Consider the following 20840-nt stretch of genomic DNA (forward strand, 5'->3'; position numbering starts at 1 on the left):
ACATTACCAGGGGGTGGCGTGTGATTGACAGATGGGAACGAATAATAATTTTTTTTTCGTAACCTAAGGCCATCTTCTGTGATTGGCTTGCCAGCTGACATCTCCAAACCTCACCCCCCCCCCCCCTACACACCCACCATCACCACCACCACCACCACCACCACCACCATCACCCTCCACCCCCACCCCCTCTTTAATATTGGGCCTGTGGATGAGGCATCCTGAGGGAGAAAAAAGTAGAGAGAGAGAGAAAAAGATATCTACCTTAGGGAAGAACCTCAGAGAGAGGGAGGGAAGGAGAGGACGGGTAGGAGCGTGTGTGCATGTGTGTAAGAGACACTTATTCTCTTAACTACTAGGAGACAGACACACTTTCCTGGCCCGACTCAAAGAAGGGGCGAAAACAGGAGGAAGATTTTTTTTTTTTCTCAATATAATTTTAATTTTCCCCTCATTCAACAATCAAGCTGCCCTAAAGCATTCGCTTCCTGGAAACTCTTCTTCACTGCCTACTGGAAGTTCTATGTATTGATCCATTTACCCTGTCACACACTACAAGGCTTACCTCATGGATTTGTATCTGGTTGGATATTTGATGTGTGTGTGGTTGTCCAGCTCACGGGTGCTTGGAGGCTATCCCATCTGGTGGTGAGTACAAATCCACAGTGTCAGCATCAGAGCCTATATGGCCACATAAAGAGAGAGAGAGACTTTTTGGTCAAATGATCATTTCTGAGAGGGCAGAATGTGCACTTTCAGTTGACTGCGTGGAAAAATGTTCTCCTGCCCAGTCCAAAAAATCTTAACCTCAAATACTAGTGTAACGGAAAAGGCTCGCCGTTCTTTTCCCCTCCACACTCATGTCCATTTATCATATTGGAGTATGTTATGATGCAAAGAGGGGTTTTAATTTTGAGGACCATTACATTATTTTAAAAAGTAAAATTATATTTTTTACATTTAAAAAAAAAAAAAAAACTTTAGAGAGTGGCTGCCATGTTTAACTTAATTTAACTTTCAAGTGTACGACAGAAAGATAATTCGTTATTAGATATAAAGTAATGTGGGTATCACTCAAGCACAATGACAGCGCTGTAGCCTCAAGAAAGGCTCCCGTTTTTTTAAAATCATAATAATCAATTTCTTGTGTTTCTAATAAGACCACGACTTAGAAGATCAGTGTCATTTTGTTTAGTTTGCTATTTTTCATCAAGCCGTCAGCCCCTAAACAAACAAAACATTTTTTTTTCTTTTAGTTATTGTTGTTTTTAATAAAATTGTGACATGCATTAAGCACAAATATTTTGCAAGTGACAAAGTTAAAGACAATTTAAAAAAAAAAATGTATTCTGCCACTGGGCATCAGCTGTAATATAAAAAAAAAAAAAAAACACCAAAGCTTATAATTTTGCTTTCACAATTCACCCCCTCCACGACGGATTTGTCAGGACACAATATGTTTAAGTGCCGCGGGGTTTTATTCTTTGTTAAATTATCCCAGATCGCTTTTGGCACCAACAACTGAAATTTAGAGGTTTTATCTCATTACAAATTCAGCTACATGCAGCTGACCTCATAGCTCCTGGTCTTCCTTTGTAACATAAAGCTTCATTTTTGATGATATTTGCGTAGGCGTATGACAAAGCTCCCTTGGCTCGTGACACAATACTTGTCAGCGCTACTGCACTTTTAGTAGCCCAACCAGCATATGGTCCCACCGCTCTGCTGTCCAAACCGCGAGCATCTTCTGGTTTCATTTACAGAGCAGGCAGCTGCCAAGCACACAGGCCACAGGGTTGAAGTGTTAATGGCAAAGAGGACTTTACACCCACTCCTGGCTTCAGCAGCAACCATCAGACACTGGTGACAAAGAGCCTGGATTCTCTCTCTCTCTGTGCTGTGAATTACCTGCAGCTGCATTGTTTAAGGGGCTTGCATGACACTGGTATAATGTTCAAACCCTAACAATGCGCACCACCTTTGATTTTGGGTAACAAATTTTTCTGAAATGTAGGCTGAGGGAAGGGGTTACTGGGAGGGTGGAGAGATGAAAAGCCACGCTGTAGCTCCAGGTGAATGGGCAGGTGCTGAGGAATGGGTGTCAAACAGTGCTGTCAGTGGCATCACCCCGCGGTGTTGAACATGTCCAAAAGGAGACAAAATAAGGTGGTGCGTCAAACAAGAAGGTGCCGAGTTTCAGCAAAAAAAGGGCCCAGGCGGACTCCTCTCAGCTTCTGTCTCAGGGGCGATGACTTGGCCATAAATTCTCGAGCCATGGTGGGGCAGGTTGAAGGGAAGAGGGAGTTTTTGACTGCTTTATGCCTGGCAGCCTTGCTTTTACAAGATGGGGTGTTGAAAAACAAAACAGCGCATAAATAACTCCAGTGATATGCACATATGCGTGGATGAAGATGAAGTGTAGTAGAAAGAGAGAGAGAGAAGAGAAGAGAGAGAGGGAATGGCAAACAAGTGTGGTGGGTTTGGAGAGGTGAGAGAGGGCAGTAAATTGCCTTTTTTTTTGAAATGCAAGAATGTTGGGGAAACTGTCATTTTGCACAAAATGTGCAAAAATCAACGTTTGAGAGAATTTACGACGGCCTAAAGTAATACAACATATCTGTACATGAGCCACGGGCTGACAGTAAATCTGTCCAATGCTATCCTCTTTTTGCGGGTTAAAAATGTAAAAAAAAAAATCTTTGACTTGTGTTTTTGTTTCACATTTTACCCATACTTTAAAAAAAAACAGGAATATTTATGTATATGGACTTAAAGCCGAGGGCTTTGACGTTATATATATTATATCAAAGCTGGTGATAAAAGTCTCGACTGCACCACTATTGTGTTCAGTCAGTGTGGCTTAACTCATCTTAACTCAAGAGTTTACTCTGTCAGCCAACAGCGTGTTTGGGCTTTTGCATAAACATCACTGGCAGTATAAGTGAATGATGACAGTCACTTTTCAGCGAGGAATTATCAGCTGAACGCCGTCCAATACCAGGCATCGAGCATCGACGGCGATTATTGGTTTAACTCTGTCACATCACGCCGCACATGCTCAAATCCAATAACCGTTATTCTCTTAATCCTCTGTTATCGTTGCAGCTGTTAAAGCTGCGGACAGAAACGCGACGCGCCCCCACTTTCATATCTCACTTTCGCAAGATTATCATTTTTGTGGTTAACGCAAACAAACAAAGGCTGAGGTGAGAGACTGAAGGACGGATGATGCAAACGGGAACTTCTGCAAAGGAAATTTGTAAAATGCAGTCAATGTGTTTTGATATTTCCCCTTAATCATAAAATCATCACCATGCAGCTGAAGCAATATTTCTTTGAACCCTTGCAACCAGACAGAGCTTTACTTAAGCTGCACTCAGGTGAAACATCAGCAGACCATGACAAATATGAAGCAGTCCTTAAAGGCCAATATTAAATCATGGAGATTAAATCTGATGTTTTGCATACATTTATTGCTTTATAATTTACCTTTACTGCCACTAAAAAACACTGGACAAAAAATTTAATTCCACCATCTTTTAATTGCACATGCATCAGCTTAAATGTAGTTTCCTGATTAAGACTACGTTTGGTATGAGAGGAACTAGTTATGGGAACCTCAATAATATCAGCGGCATTCCTCTCAAAAGAGCACAAGAAAAGGTATCTTGGTTTACTAAACTGTTCCATCTATACGCAGACCTTTCCATTTCAACCTGAGCAGCTTAAAGAGGACTCTAGAGCCCATCTCTGGGTCTCAGGAATGTCATTATCTGACCGTGACACCCCCCCCACCTCCAATCCTCAATCCAGTCTTCAACCCCAAAAACCCCTACCAATGGAACGAGGGTCACTTAAATGATTCTCACTGCGAGAAAATCCTCCGTCTGCCGTGTCTTGTGTGTGAGAAGATCAAGGATGTGTGGGTATTATTCTCAACAAGGAAGGCAGAGGAAAAAGGGCAGGAAAAGTCCAGAAGAATGTCTTTCATAAGAAACTTTAGGATTTCATTATAAGTGGCAGAGCCAGGGTCAAAGGTAATTTTGGGCTAAAGCCAGAGAAGAAGAAGAAAAAATGACTCCACATCGAGTGCATGACTTCCTCAGGAATAAAAGGAATATAAAGGGGGCATATTCCTCAAAAATATGTACAGTATGTCTATGTGAAGAATGTTCTGCTTGGGTATCAAGGATGTGCTGAGGCAATGTTGCTCAAGCAGTTGAATGAAAACTTTTAAAGCTGTAGTACGTTACTTCTAAATACAAGCACATGTGGAATGAGTTCACACAATGTTGAATTACGCCTATTTGACTCTTTCAGTTTAGCAGTGTTTAAGACTTGCGTGTCACTGTCACAGTGTCACAGTGGCAATAATTCCGCCCTGCACACAGGAAGTGATTTGTTTCACATCAAAACAAATGGAGGCAACAGTAACATTGCGCTAGTAAAGTGAGACAGAATTCTACTGTTAAAAAACAAACTAAAAAAACGTGGTTGTTCAGCCGTTTTGACGAGATTAAGACGGAGTAGGGTTAGTGTCACATGGCAATAATTCCACCCTGCACACAGGAAGTGATTTGTTTCACATCAAAACAAAAGGAGGCAACAGTAACATTGCGCTTGTAAAGTGAGACAGAATTCTACTGTTAAAAAACAAACAAAAAAAAACTTGGTTGTTCAGCAGTTTGAGCCACACATGAATTTCTGCTATGATGAGATTAAACTTGAAATTTCAAGAATAAAGTTGAAATATGAGACATTTCATCTCGAAATGTCACTTAGAGAGCAACCACTCTCTACAGAAGCTGCCGCTGACTCCGGACAGTCAGTCTCAGACGTGGATGGAATGTAAACATGACATCGTTGACCTGCTGACAGTATTTTCTTGACTGAAACTGGTAAAAAATAAAAGTAAAGTATAAAGACCCTCGCTTTAGTGACATTAACGACCGCACAGAACCAAGTCGTAAACCTGGACGCCCAGTAACTGTCGTAATCCACGAGATATTCCAATCTCTACGTGTCGAGATTAAAATCATGGCAACAATATTAATTTTTTACTTCATCCGTGGCGTGGCCCTAACACACACTTCTTGTCCGCACCTGCTCTGCTGCTGTATAGACACAAATGTCTCTCGGTCAGGTCTGATAGTATTGCTTGACAGAGCCCATATCAAACTGTTCACAAAGACACCAAACATTACACGTTGCAGCTATTGTGGCTTTTCATATCAATCGTTCCCACATCACAACAATCAAAATGGCGCCGGCCACGTGCTATTACATCATAAATCATTTATGAGTCTGTCGTCAGCGATCGGCCATGTGGGATGACATGATCCAGGCAAACCCCAGCTAGGTGAGAGGTTCAAAGGAGAGTGGTATTTCAAAGCAGCAAGGGCGAGTCCTAATCTTCAGGCATCATCAAAGGACATGCAAAGTGCTCGTGTAGGAAATGACCAAGTCCTGCAGAGTGCAGCTATTAGGTGCACTAAAACACAGGCCAGGACAGTTCATCAAAGAGAATACAGAAATGGCCAAAGGCAAAGAGATCATTAGGGTTGGTGGTGTTGTATATACACACACACACACACACACACACACACGGAGACGCACACACGTAAAAACTCTTGGCTCTCACCTGGCTGATCTCACCTGTGCGGTTTGTTAGCGAGGTTTCTCTGACACACAAGGTCAGTGACAAATATGTGTCGATCACACCTGTACAGAGTGTGTTCAGTCTTTGACCTCAGGTCACTGACCAGGTCATCTACACTACTATGCAGTGCGTATTAGAAGCGAGGAGCAACACTGTCTCTAATGTCTCTAAATTTACATGGTGACGCCATGTGAGCACATAACTACTAACATTTACTATTTTAAAACATCTAAATCAGGAATAAATTGTGAATTTGTCCTGACATTTGACACCAGCTCTTGTCACTGACATGTATTACATTTTAACTTAACTTAACCAATAAATACAGCTCCTCGCCCTATATAGGGGTATAAAGGTTACATCTAAAACTCTGTGTGGCAGCAGGATTTATTCAGCAGATGGCAGATGTGTCAAACTGGAGAGTGTTAACCAGTGTTGGCTGTGAGCACTGGATACACTTTAGAAGTATCTGCAGGATGCTTCAATAGCAGAATAGTTTTTCCCAGATTGTTCTCCTTACTTACTCCTTACTTTTTCAAAATCAACCAAGTTAACTCAAAATATTTGTTTTCTTTAAAAAAAAAAATGACACTATGTATTTGATATTTCCACAAAGACATTCCAGATGTTAAATAGAAAAATTGCAGAAAATCCATCACAAGTATAAGATTTGCATTGGATGCATTTTGTTGAGAATTCAAGCAGCGGTGCCAACCGGCAGCCACTAATGAGCAGCATCAGGGAACAATGCTCTGTTTGAGCTGTGGTTCATTCACAGTGTCTCTCTCGACTCTCATTCAAACCAGCCCTGTCCTCTCAAGACAACAGCTCAGACTCCGTCGTGTCCTACAGGCAGACCGAGACACCAGGCGTGCAGTTTGACATGCGTTTGTCACTGCCTCGTACTCTCCAGTTCCACTTCTGCGCTTCTGAGATCCTCCTACTAAGTTTAAACCCTGTTCGCTTCCCCCTTCGTTCTGTCTCCATATTTGCGACTACAGAGTCTCCTTGTCCCAACTCCACCCAACAGTCTGCACCAGAGGACGGGGAGGCAGATGAGGTAGACCGGAGAACAGGTTGAAACATTTTTCAGGGGTCCTGTCATTTTTTATCTGATCAGCCAGAAGCTGTTGGACCACAAATCAAAAGTGTGCCAAAGAGAAAGAGAAGACAACAGAAAACACAGGCAGAAGCTTTGCATTCCAGCCTCCACCAGGAAAAGTCCCATCCTCGGGCTTTCCTTGGCCCACTTACTTTCTTTTAAGTGTCTTTACCTCTCTGCAGACTCTGATGTGGGATTTATAAATGAGATTCTGATGGCAATGTTTTCAACGCATCTCGCTGACATTCTCTGCTCGGGCCTTGTTTAGCAGCTCCTCCGGGCAAATCTGTCAAGCTGAGCATATAGAGGTAAATTGGAGGTAGAAAAAAGTTTAATGTAAACACTAATCTTGGTGTCAGAACAAAAACTTAGATTCACATAACTTCTCTTAAATCAAACAACATTTTTGGATGTGAGTCAGAGTATTTGTAATGGTCTAGTCCATTTTGGTAGACCAAAATAATCTGAAAAGACTCTTTTGTATTTGTACTTTTTGCAAAATAAAATGAATGACAAAGCATAAAAGAAAACTGGAAAAAAAAAACTATTCCAGGAATTTTACAAAGTTGGAAACTGATCCAAAATGAAACCTTCAAAATCCAACCCTAATCGTGGCACAACGTGAATGAGGTGTTGTTTAAAACATCATCAGCCGCACTTGACCTGACAGCAATAGCCTGGAGAGCGTCCCAGCTTGTGATTAAACGAAATGGAAAATTATATCATCGTGCGTAACAGTTTTCAGCATGTTCTGAAGAGTTGCATGCCTTGTACAGAACAAAAGGCTCGCTTAAATGTTTGTATAGAATTACAAACAAAACATCGTGTGTCACTAGTGATAACCTTGTTGGAAGTATAGGACGTTAACAAGTAGAAACAAAACTGTTAAGGTCATTACGCTCTCATACGTGTATGTGTGACTGTAAAAAGTGCCTAAGGAATAATGCATAGACAGGATTGCTAATCCTCCTCATTTTCTCTCTCCGACTCACACTCATAACTTTGCCACCTCAGCATTCCACTTCAAACTCCTATAAACTTTGAATTAACTTCGAACTTCACCGAATCATATAGGACAATAAATTCAGCAGACAACCAGTGGTGCAAAATGACCACAGCGGCTTATCTTTTAAGGCATTACATTACGCTAAAGTGTGTTTCTAACATTTCGTTTATCGATGCTATATAATATACACTGACAGAACCACTAACTTTAGCCTCCCAAATTACTGCAAAGTTCATTCAATACCTCAAATCTGTTTCAACAAACCAGAAATGGATCATTCCTCATATCATGAGCATCTGATTTATTACAGCACAGTTTTTGCACAAGTTATAGCAAGTGAGGTAAAGTACTGGGCAACAGAATATGTACTTTTTCACGCAAAATTTAGCATGGGTAAAATATCAGTCTTACAATGTACTGATGGGTGTTTTATGTACACAGTAAAGGAGCTGGGTGATACTACTTACCCTAACTGACCAAAATATCATATTTTGTACATTAAAAAGCTACTGTATTTATTGACTTTTTATGTGCTAACAGTCAATATCACGAGTATTAGATGACTCTATTGCATATTCCAGCTAGTTACTGACCCGTTAAATGGAATACGTCATAACTTATATACATAATACACACATATTTATATCATGAGTCCTGTTTAATCCATGTTACTGTTTGTCTGTCAATTTGGGTAAAGAAGTTTCAAAAGTTAAGTTTCAGGATTAATGTTTTAGCCTCATGCTAATATGTGTGTAAAACTAGCTAGTATGGGTAAAAGTACACATACATAGATGTAGAGAAATGGTGACTGAAATGGTTTTAAATTCAGTATTTAACTAATGTAACATATTTGAAAACAAAACAACAACACAAAAAAGAAACAGTGTAGGATTTAGGTCTAACAATGCAGTGATATCACAGCTGTACTACTTTACTAGCTTAAAACCGTTAATACTTATATATTTGTTAGTAATACATAGTATTACTTAACATGTGTAAGTATGTATAAGTAAAATGTATAACAAATATTCAAGACAAAAAACATACATATATTGTATGTTCCCATACACTGGACACATAGAGCTAACATAATGCTAACTCTTTCAAGCTAAATCGAAGTCAATTGTTGTTTTCGTGGGTTGAGAACACTTACCACTGTTTTGAATGGACATTTTCAGATTCTTCAAAGGCTTCTTCAACATTAAACAGTTAAAATTAAAAAAAAAGGTTGTGTTCGTTTGCTGCATGACAAAGATGACTATGCTGCATTACCTTTCTAAACCTTTATTGCGTGCGTGTGTTACAGTATTTAGGCCACTTATTCAGTATCCAAAATGCAAAGAAGATGGAAAGCCTTCACTGGATTTGCTTCAAATAAGATAAATCATTCAATCACACCTAAAGTGTAGAATTTAAGCTTGAGCAGGTACCTGATCACAGTGAGCCTGGATTAGGGTTGGTTCTGTGTTCTGTATTGAACGGATACAGACTTTGTTCCTAATTCAGTGCAAAATATGACAGAAAAATTACAGATTCGTCCACTTATCAAGTCATTCAGAAAATGGGCACTTTTAATTGGTTGACCTGATTCACTGTGAGTCCTGTGTATCGTAACGACAGACGTGACAATATGTAAAAGGTAAAATGGTGACAGGAGGACACTGGACAGACATCACCTGCAACCAGGCACCCATTGGCTCTGCTGTTCTTTGATACTTGCATGTCGACCCCTGGTAATGAACTTCTCACAGTTTCTATGGACCATCGGGCTAAAGGCAGAGAGGTCATATGTCATGTTCTCCTCAACAGGTTCAGAGGTTCATCTGGTGCTTTTTTGTGCCTCTGGGGATAACACAAAGAAAGCTCATGTGTGCACAGACATGTGCTACACACTGACCCCTGTAATGCAGACCTCCCATAACAGCAGCTGCAACACATTTTTTGACAATACAAGATTCCTTGACTCACCCCCTGACTCGAGCTTCAGACAAAACAAAACAATATGTTGTTCGTGGAAAAAAAACACGTCTCGATTCACCTGTTCAACCAGGTAATGGAGAAGTTCGAGGTGATTTTATTGCACTGGGAGTGGTTGCGGTAAAAGTTTTCATTGACAGCGTTCGTCTTGATTGCGTGAATTTCCACTCTCAAAGCAAGGTGTGTGGTGGAATCCCTTTGTTTCCTCTGCTTCATTTCTGTGGTTTCAGTGGCCCATCATACTTTTACATCAGCGCAGTTTTTAGACACGGAGAAAAACCCCGACCAAGCCATAAACCCCCCCCCAGGCCAGCAGAGGCCCCACACAGACCTGCCCGGGCATGCACCTGCCAAGCCCCGCAGTTTGCTGCTGCTCTGCTGCTAGTCTCGTCCCCTGCAGCAGATTCCCCCGGCATTCTGCCTCTGCGGAGGTCTGTGCGTCTGCTGCTCCCTCACTCGGTTGAGACACGTTGCTTGTGGCTTACGAGAAGTAAGGCTAAGCAGGCAGGATCAGCGTGGCACACATGTGGTCTACATGCATGAGGCTGCATGTGTCCGTTTGCACGATATGCCTCATAAACCCCTCAGGGTTAAGACTCTCATTAGCACCTCGCCAAAAAGCTATCCCTGTCATCTCATCTGTCCATCAGATCAAATGATGCCTCTGCAAACAAAGACTAATAGACTTTAGTCTAAACGTGCTACGGCCACCACAAAGTACCATGTGGTTACATTACTGATATCATGAGAAATCCCGACTTGGCCGACAAAGGCAGGAGGTTTATCTGACAGATCTAAATGCAAAGATACCTCTATACAAATTGATGTGTTAATTGTCAGATGCTACTGGGGGTCAGGTGACACCACAATGTTCAAGTCCAAGTTTTTTTTTGCGGAAGGAATCCTTCGCTCTGGTCCATCCCATGGGCAGTAACTAAACTAGCAGACGGTGTAATTAAGGTCCTTAGTCACTCAGTCACCAGACAGAGTGAAGTCAGCAACACTTAAACTCAGTGACGTTGGTGTGGATGGGACTGGCAGATGAGCTAATGCCTTTGCATTGGGTAAACTCAAGACAAGGACATGAGCTCTATGAAATTACTAATTTTAGATGCTTGGGAAAAACTGGATTTCCATGCTTGACTTTGTATGCACAGTCATATTTGTGTATTACAGTTAATGCAACTGTACCTTCTTTGAGGATCTTTGTTTGTTGTGCCATCAGTGTCAACCAGGAAGCTCATGCTTACAACACCAGTGACTCATAGCTGATTATGTGATCATCGTATAGCCATAAGACCAGCTGTAAAAGCAAAAGCAGCTCAGCTGCAGGTCTCAGTTCATAAGCTCCCCTGGCAAACCTTGATCCCTGGGAGCCTACTGTAACAATGCTCACCTGAGATCAAATACAGTGTAGGGGAGGGGAGCAGGGTGATGGGGCATGGGGGCAGGGTATAGGTGGTTGCCATTAGTAGAAAGCAAAAGCGCACAAGAGCCACAAACCTATCTAGGGGGGATTTTTTTTCTTCTTCTTCTTCTTCTATCCCTCTGACTTCAATGGCTCGACTTTTTTGTTTTGAGGTGGCCGCGCTGCACTGCACTCATCTGTCAGAGTCGGTGGCTGCTATGATTGGGTTGCGCCCTGCGGGGGTCCTGAGGTCATCCTGAGTGGCGCTCTGATCTTGATCAGTGTCAATTGTTCCTGCATGATCCTCTCATGACTTCCAGCGTCATGTTGTCCAACCCAGACCCCGGCCAAGTGCTGGCGAGTCGTCTCAAACACTTTTACTGAAGCGCGACGTCTCTCACGTAAGCCTGTGAACACACACACACACACACACACACACACACACACACACACACACACACACACACACACACACACACACACACACACACACACACACACACACACACACACACACACATCTCTAAAGAATGTGGACGGCACTGAAACACGTATGTGTCCTAAGCTGTTACAGTATCATCCGATAAATAGATAAATAAATAAACAGGAAATCTGAGTCCGACATCAACTACAAGAAATGCATGGCTTGCTGGAAGGTACCGAGCAGTTTTGTTTAAGCTTGTCATCACAAAAAACATGTTAAAACAAGGGCACGGCAAACATGTTGTCTCTCTCTTTTATTTAATAGAAAGCAATTAAAATTAATGACTTGAATGAAACTATAATGGTTACTGGCATCACGAGCTGATCTTGGCTGTCTCATTGTGGTGATTAATCCCTGCTTAGGCACATCTGCACGAGCCTCCTGGTGAGACACATAGCTATAGATAGTGTTTTTGTCCTTCACCGGCGAGCTCAGCCGACATGCAGTGTCATTCTTTACACATCAACTCCAGAGGCAAACCACTAATTAATGACGGAACAACAAGGGCAAGTGTTGTCATATATTTGAAATTGTATGAGGGACTTTTCCTAAACTACGCAGACATGTTATTGTGTGTTATCTGTGAGATCAGGACATCTGTGTATGCTAACAAGTGGGAACACTTTGAAAAGTCAGTACTAATAAGCTTGTATCCCTGCCCTGAATTGGACCCATTAATCCCCGCCCCCTCCTGGTGGAGTTAAGACAAAATAAACAGGAGCTCCTAGTATAAATTACATTAAGCAGATAAGTCAATAAAACACTCAAGTATGAATCAGCGTATTGTCGCAGAGCTGCTTACAGTAAAAAACCTGAGATAAACGCATACAGAGGAGCGGTCCGGTCCCTCTTGAGGAGCAGGATGCTTTTCACAGAGGCCTCGCTGGCAGGTCACCATCATTGCTATTGTAGGCTTGAGTTCACTGAGGGCACAGACTTGTACTGTGAGACAATAATTCGCTATAATTCCCACATTCTTGAGACGTATAAATGCACTGGGGATGAATCAGCAGAAAAAACTCGACTTTACATGAGAAATATTTGTTTTTTTTCATCTGAAAAAGTATGTGACATGTTGTCAAACGTCATGGACTGTACTTTAAAATAGACGTAATCTTCTCGTTATGAGGAAAACTCCAATTTTGAAGCGTCAAGATCTGGAAATTCACAGATGTCTCTTGCAAATAAGCCGCAGTTGGACAATACCAGCTGCCAATCACGGTGGTGTCCACTCAGATGATTGTCCAATTTCCTCTACATAGGAACATCATTTATAAAATTGATGTCATGTTCTGTTGGAAAACTAGCGATTGAGACCATTAACTCATTCTACACCCTACACACCACCATCGCCTCCTGCTACTTCAACCTAACTTCTTGGTCTTCACTTTTCAAACTATGTGAACTTTTGTATTCCAGTCTATGGTCAAAACACACAAATCCTTTCAAGAACATCTGCACAGATAATACAAGCAACACTATAATTTAAAGCAGTACCAAAGGTTCAATACACAGCATTTAAAAAAAAACAAAACAATAATATCAGCCTCTTTTGATCAACTTGTAAGTCTTTTAATTCCCTACAGCGCTTAGCAGAGGTGCCCAGCAAACATGAGCATGGACTTGAACATGTCCCACTCTGTGCTCCACAGGTCCCTGGCCCTTGGGCAGCAGTACTCATCTCTGGGCTCACAACCCATCTTATGTGGCTCCATCCCAGGTCTGGTGCCCAAGCAGCTGCGTTTCTGTCGCAACTACATCGAGATCATGCCAAGTGTTGCTGAAGGTGTCAAGCTGGGGATCCAGGAATGCCAGCACCAGTTCAGGGGCCGCCGATGGAACTGTACCACCATCAAGGACAACCTTGCCATCTTTGGTCCTGTTTTAGACAAAGGTGTGTCTTCTTCTTCTTCTTCTTCTCCTGCCTTTTATATATGTTTTCACTTCAATTGCAAATACAAGAAAAAGAAAGGAGGCCTCCCATGACTACTCACTGCTGTATTCTGTAATGATGTACATGCAAATCTTCAGCTCAAAGTATGAAATGAATTATGATCTAAATGTGTCCGTGCCAAACAACACCCACCTATAAAATATGGCTTTGTAACTGAGGCTGTTGCAAGCTGATACAAAACGTAGCATTTACCACTTTTCCACCCTAAGGCTTAGCACTGCCTGTGTTCTGGGCTTCTGCTGACTAGCTTGGGCAATTACAATAATATACGCCTTTCCTGGCTGCAGTAAGGAATAAATGCAGGTACAAGCACTGACACATTATTGAACTTCCACGTATCTTCACCTTCAGTATCACCTTTTTCTGTCGAGGCAAAGACTTTTTTCCAGTTTTTTGCATGTTTACACTCATGAAAGAGGGTCAATGTGGCAAATGCATCAACAAAACCAGACATGTAAAGGCGATATACTGGACACATCCATCAGTCGCTTCACACGCAGCACCACTAGTTGTCCTTTAGACATCCAACTACACCCGACAGTAGGAAACAAAAGGTGAAGGTGATGCTGCTTTGGTATTTGCAGTCCCTAATTAAAAAGGTAGAAGTTTGTGTGTTGTGAGTGAGGCTGCTGATTGGAAATGAATTACCCTGTGTGTCAGAGGGGAAGGAATCTGGGCAGAAATGGGCAGTGTGAGCAGTCCAAGCTCCACCGTCAAATAAAAGGGAGAGGGGAGGCCAAATGAGATTACAGGCAATAGAAAAGGGCCGGGGGGCTCCGCTCAACCCCTACTGTGCATGAAGACCAGTGATCGCCTCACACAGTCCAGCTCCCACGGACGCCCCATTCACACGCCCTTTTGACTCTGTCATGAAAACAGGCTGAAAGGGGATCTCTCCAAACCTAGCCTGGGTGTGCACTTTGGGATAGGGAAGTAAAGGAGGTAAGGAGGGAAGGAAGGAAGAGTAGGAAATGTTGTTTGAGGATTGATAAATGGAAGTGTTTGAGTTCAGAGAGGGATATCTACCTACCACCAGCACCAGCCCCTGTGATAAGCCGTGTGTTGGCAATGGAGGTGGTGGTGGTGGTCGCCTCTAGGAAATAGGGGGGGCCGAGGTCCTGTGGAGGGTGGTGGTGTATGGGATTTCAGCTCAGGGTGCTGGTGGAGGGAAAGGGGAGGGGAGCAAGGGAGGTTGGGGAATGCCAGCTCTGGGCAGAACGGGACTGTGGGGGCGCGAGTCGCTGGGCCCTTTGTGTGGATAATACAGTGTGACACAAGGGAAACAAAGGCGGATTGATGGGCCCAGCAGGTAGCAGGAGCAGCGCTAGCCTTGGCTAACAGCCAGCACTCCTGGGGCACGGAGCTCACAGGACCATGTTGTGGAGGACCTACTTAGTCTTGCCAGGGTGAGCAGGGATGCCCGACCTGAGGACTGCATGTCATCCAATCATGCACGGGTTCAGAGGAAAACTTGGTATTTAGTTGAACTGTATCTTTTTTCTTCTTTTTTTTACAGGGTTATGAACAAACATGGAAACAAAATTGGATGTAGCATTTCAGGGATGTAGCAGTTAGCCACCAGGGGGTGACTCAAACTCTTCTGTTTGAAAAATGAGTCTATTTCGCAATTGATTTTAAACATTTTCCATAGAACATGATGTTTAGTTCCTTTTTAGATGAAAATAGACGATAAACACAGTGCATGAGTGAGTAACTGTATTGTTTTGCAAACAGCAGACTACATCATTTTTTCTAAACGGCCTACGGGGATGAACAGTAAAAAAGAATGTCTAAAATATGAGTTGCCTCCAACCAAACATGAGTAAACTTTATCTGTGGTGGAGTTGCTCAGGAATTTCTGGCTTTAGTCGCCACTGTGGTTGTGGAAAAAAAAAAAGAGAAAAGATTACACACTTAATTCTCTGAACTCAGAAGATGCAATTGAACACATCAGTCGTCTCGATATAGAAAAGTGGCGGGCCACCTCCCCATACCTGTGTGTCTGTTACAGAGCTCGTTGAATGTAATCGGTGAGCCCTGGTAAGTGTGCTGTGATTGTGAAACAATGGTGTCCAGTTACATAATAAGCTGTTGCCTTCAAAGAAGGCGTAACCCCATCCCTCAAACTGGAAAAAAAAAAGAAGCAGGCCGACACACTACTAGGTTTCACCAGGAGGCCTTGGGCTCTGAACAGGGAAAGGTGGGCGGGTGAGGGGGTGACAACATTCCTGAAACACTATCCAGATGCAAAGCAGCACACCTCAGGGATGACAGGGGGTCACTAAGATCCCACTGAGCATTAGGCCTCCCTTGACACTACTAGAATGGGTGATGTCACTGCAGGGACTCTGCTTTTAAAGCCTCCTTCATGTACGTGCGTCCTCATCATATATTTGAACCAAATGTTCATATAGCAAAGGTATGTTTTTACAGGCACACAAACGCCGTCTCAAAAGATGAAATGCTGTGTTAAAAGGCTATCGCCTGGAGGTATCCCCTTTCAGTGCCTCTGTCTGGATGATGGCAGCTGTACAGATTGGACTGTGTGCGTGTTCAACACTAGCCTGACACTCTCTGCCATCTCATTCTTCCTCCCTCTGTCTTCACCTGTCTCTCCCTCTCCCAGCAACCAGGGAGTCTGCGTTTGTCCACGCCATCGCCTCGGCGGGCGTCGCGTTCGCGGTGACGAGGTCCTGCGCCGAGGGCACGTCCACGATGTGCGGCTGCGACTCCCACCACAAAGGGCCTCCCGGGGAGGGCTGGAAGTGGGGCGGCTGCAGTGAGGACGCAGAGTTTGGGGTGCTGGTGTCCAGAGAGTTCGCAGACGCCAGGGAGAACCGCCCAGACGCTCGCTCTGCGATGAACCGGCACAACAACGAAGCAGGACGCACGGTAAATAGATTTGATATAGCACATGGACATTGGGGGCAGCTGTGGCTCAATGGTAGAGCACGTTGTTGTCCAACTGGAGTGTTGGCAGGTGTATTCCAGGCTCCATTAATCCATGTGTCCCTGGTCATTATGGGTAGACTGGCTGTGAGCGCCAATTGCCAAAGTGTGAGTAAATGGGTTTGAATGGGTGAAATGACTATTGAGACTATTTTCTCATTCCTTAATGTGATTGCAAAATCCATCCATCCATCCATCCATTATCTACCGCTTTATCCTCCACCAGAGGGTCGCGGGGGGTGCTGTGCCCATCTCAGCTGACATTGGGCGATAGGCGGGGTACACCCCAGTTCGCCAGTCCATCGCAGGGCCACATATAGAGACATACAACCATTCACTCACACTCTCACACCTACGGTCAATTTAGAGTGGCCAATTCACCTAATCCCCATATCGCATGTTTTTGGACTGTGGGAGGAAGCCGGAGAACCCGGAGAAAACCCACGCACACGGGGAGAACATGCAAACTCCATGCAGAAAGGCCCTTGTTCCGAAGTTGTTCCAAATGGGGCTCGAACCCAGGAACCCGGGTCTTCTTGCTGCAAAGGCAGGAGTGCTAACCACTACACCAACCGTGGGCCCCCTGATTGCAAAATATTGGACAATAATCCACTCTCTCACTTCACATGACCAATTTTGACATTAAACAGAAGTTTGAGGTCCTTGCTTTGTGCACAGGGATGGGACACTGTCCTGTTGAGACAGGAAATAGTCCTCGTCAAACTGGCACAGGAGCTGCAGCATGATGATTCCACTTGACAGGAACCGAGTGTACAAAAATAGACGCGAACCGTGGAGGGTCCGCATACTTTTGTCTCGATAGTGTACATATCGAGTACTACAAGACTAAACCAATTTGACAGTAGTGGTTTAACATTTAAAAGACGCACCGGGTGTCATTATGTGGCTGCAAGATAAACTCCGGCTCCATTGTTGTGTACATTTTAGCACAGAGTCAGCTGGTCGTGCTCCACGGCGCGGCTGCAGTACATCACACGAGTTAGACAAGCTCAGCGCAGTGGGGCGTTACATATTGCAGCGAGAGAAAAAAAAAAAAAGGTGAAAAGGGAGCACAGAATGCATCGCAGACGGAATAGATTTGTCCAGGAAGTGGGAGACTTTGGGATTACTAATTGTTTACGTGACGGAGAGGGGGGATTCGATCTTTTGATCTTTCTGAGCTTCCACCTGAAAATGACTCGTCTCAGCAACACGCTCACTGCAGCCTGTGCCCCCACACCTCGCCTTTCATGCCTTTGCATCTGCAATGAACAAAAAAAAGAAAAAAACAAGAGGTGTGGGGGGCGGCCAAGGAGGAAATCAGCTCAGACTTAAAACATCACTGGCTGCTGTCACCGCTGGGAGAAGATGGGCTCCCTGGCTGCTTGCTGAGGGGCAAAACCACACGGCAACAAGGCGGCTCTTTGATCCGAGTACACAGGAGCAGTCAGAGAGACCACAGAAGCTAAGTGAACAGCAGCTCTGTCAGGAGTCTCTTTCCCTCTCTCCCTCTCCACCTGGCCCTCTCACGCTCCATTATTTAGCCCCGAGGGCCTCTGGGACTTGATGTTGGCATGACAAGCTCACAGTGTGATGTCACCAGTGTGTCCAAACCCCTTCACCCACACCTCCAACTCTCCCCTTCCTTCTCACCTAGAGGTGCCACAGCCACCTGCCTTCCGCCCGAGCTGGGGGGGAATTCTGCGGCTAAATATAGCTGTTGAATTAAAGCACAACAAAATCAAAACATAAAGGTAAAACATTCCCTGCAGCAGCACACTCATGTGAGCCAGTGACTTCAGAGGGATTTAGCAGCAGCGCAGAGCCTCTCTGTACTTCACAGCTGCAAATTGCAGCCAGTGGCGTATTGTTTTTCTTGGTCTGCGCTGCCAGTCTTTAGTGGTTTAGTTCTGGTGTGTTATTGAATTTCCTGTTAATTTTCTAACCATCAGGTTTCATCACAAGCGAGGTGCTGACTGACTTGACAGTCCCACAAGCCCTGAGTCTTATTTAATTAAAAGGGAATTAATCGCAGCACATTTAAGTTTAACTAACTGTGGGATGTTCTATTCAGGATGCACTCTTTGAATGCTGGCGTCTGTAGATCTGTAGATAGTGCTGAATAGTGGTTAGCGCTAGTGAAATAATAGTTGTACTAATATGCAATTAGACCCTGATTGGATGATTCCAGCTGCCAAACTGACTTGTTTACAAAATACAAAATGAATGTACTGTTGAAGAATACCTGAAACCAGGGATTGAGACCATTAACATCTCAGGAGAATGTTTACCGACGTTAAATTAAATGTAAAAAGAAGAGATGTTCCTTAAAAACATCAGGAAAATAGTACTTCTGTTGGGTCTTTATGAATATCATCTCAACGCTGCGTCTCTCCGGCAGTGCAGGAGTAGACGTGGACAAGGAGAACTGGTGAAAGTTTTTTGAGCGGGTTCACGTCAGGAACTTTTTGTGGGCAATTTTCAGTCATACTCGCTTCTCGCTTTACTCGAGCAGTGTTGCTGTTGCCTACAACCTTCTCCATATAAACGAGTCACTCACTATGCGCAGTGCGGGAATGTTGGCAGTCGACACGTGAGCTAGACAACGCTATACACTCTTAGAAATAAAGGTGATAAGTAGAACCATATAAGGTTCTTCGGCTAGTCCTCATAGGAGAACCCTTTTTGGCTCCAGGTAGAACCTTTTTTTTTATAAACCTTTTGGGGGGTTCCACCAAGAACCCTTTTAAAACCCTTTATTCAGGAAAGGGGTTTTAAAGGGTTCTCTGGATCAAAATGGTTCTTACTGGAACCATTAGTGTTACCAAGAACCCTTGAAAAACGCTTTCTTCGGGAAATGGTTTTTCAGAAGCAAATGGTTCCAGGTAGAACCTCAGGCCTTGTAGAAGGACCCTTCCGGAACACTTTTCCACTGTACAGTTCTTGCACGACTCGGCTCGGCATGGCTCGACTCTTCTTTTTTTTGCTTTTCCATTAGGGATAGTACCCGGTACCTGTACTATTTTGGTACCTGCTCTGGCGAGGTTCCGATTGATTGGTCAGAGTGTCGCCACTGGAAGAGTCATGAGTGCGACGTCCGACACCGAACTGTAGATGAGTTAAAAAGACTAAGAAATCCTGAAAAAATTATCTAATCTCCAACATCTAGCAAGGGAGTGTATTTAGCGACCGCACTGCCAAATAACTTTGCTTGGTTTAACCATTCCTATAAAGTAAACTTAAATGCGTCTTCTGTGTGTCCTCAGACCATCCTCGACCACATGCACCTGCGCTGCAAATGTCACGGCCTGTCAGGAAGCTGTGAGGTGAAAACCTGCTGGTGGGCGCAGCCGGACTTCCGCATGCTGGGCGACTACCTGAAAGACAAGTACGACAGCGCCTCGGAGATGGTGGTGGAGAAGCACCGCGAGTCCCGGGGCTGGGTGGAGACGCTGCGGGTCAAGTACGCCTTCTTCAAGCACCCCACCGAGCGCGACCTCGTCTACTACGAGGGCTCGCCCAACTTCTGCGAGCCCAACCAGGAGACGGGCTCGTTCGGGACGCGCGACCGCGTCTGCAACGTGTCGTCGCACGGCATTGAGGGCTGCGACCTGCTGTGCTGCGGCCGCGGCCACAACACGCGGACTGAGAAGCGCAAGGAGAAGTGCCACTGCATCTTCCACTGGTGCTGCTACGTCAGCTGTCAGGAGTGCGTGCGGGTGTACGACGTGCACACTTGCAAGTGAGCGAGAAAGAAATAGAGAGAGAGAGAGAGAGAGAGAGAGAGAGAGAGAGAGAGAATGCGAGAACGAGAGAGGCCTGTGCTTTCAGACAAACTGACTGCTGCCCACTCAAACCCTCAACTCACCACTCGTCACTGTCCTGCTTCTCCACACACACACACACACACACTAAGAGACACTACATCCCCACACAAACACACTCAGGCCCTCATGGGTGATGACTTCTACACCTTTGTAATGTACAGAAACACAACGAAACCCTCCAGTCGCCCGAAACCACTACATTCCATTTTCCGTCGTGTCTGATCAGAAAGTGTCCGCTCTCATTGGAGGAAGTTAGAGATGTGATTCCATGACACCCCACCCCTCCCCTCCCCTCGCCCCCTCCCCCCCTCAGTCCCCGTGTCTTTATTTATTTCCCTCCTTCCATGCCACCGACACAGTGCTCGTGGCATGCACAACAACAGATCTTACATGTGAGATTAATGCAGTTAAAATGGAACAACCTTCAGACTCTTTTTGCTTTTGAATAATAACAAAAAAGCATTTCTGACTAAC

The 20840-nt window shown here is 44.2% G+C and overlaps 1 protein-coding gene across 1 annotated transcript; it reads left to right on the forward strand.

Moving 5' to 3' along the window:
• Positions 1 to 568: 568 nt before the first annotated feature.
• Positions 569 to 20285, forward strand: wnt3 (wingless-type MMTV integration site family, member 3; the record flags this gene model as incomplete). The annotated part of the gene is made up of 4 exons (XM_083904257.1): positions 569 to 648; positions 13289 to 13530; positions 16217 to 16482; positions 19806 to 20285. The coding sequence occupies 4 exons, from the start codon at positions 569 to 571 to the stop codon at positions 20283 to 20285; spliced, it is 1068 nt and encodes a 355-aa protein (XP_083760383.1).
• Positions 20286 to 20840: the final 555 nt, after the last annotated feature.

Source organism: Microchirus variegatus (assembly GCF_963457635.1).
Source record: "Microchirus variegatus genome assembly, chromosome: 17".
Taxonomy (NCBI): domain Eukaryota; kingdom Metazoa; phylum Chordata; class Actinopteri; order Pleuronectiformes; family Soleidae; genus Microchirus; species Microchirus variegatus.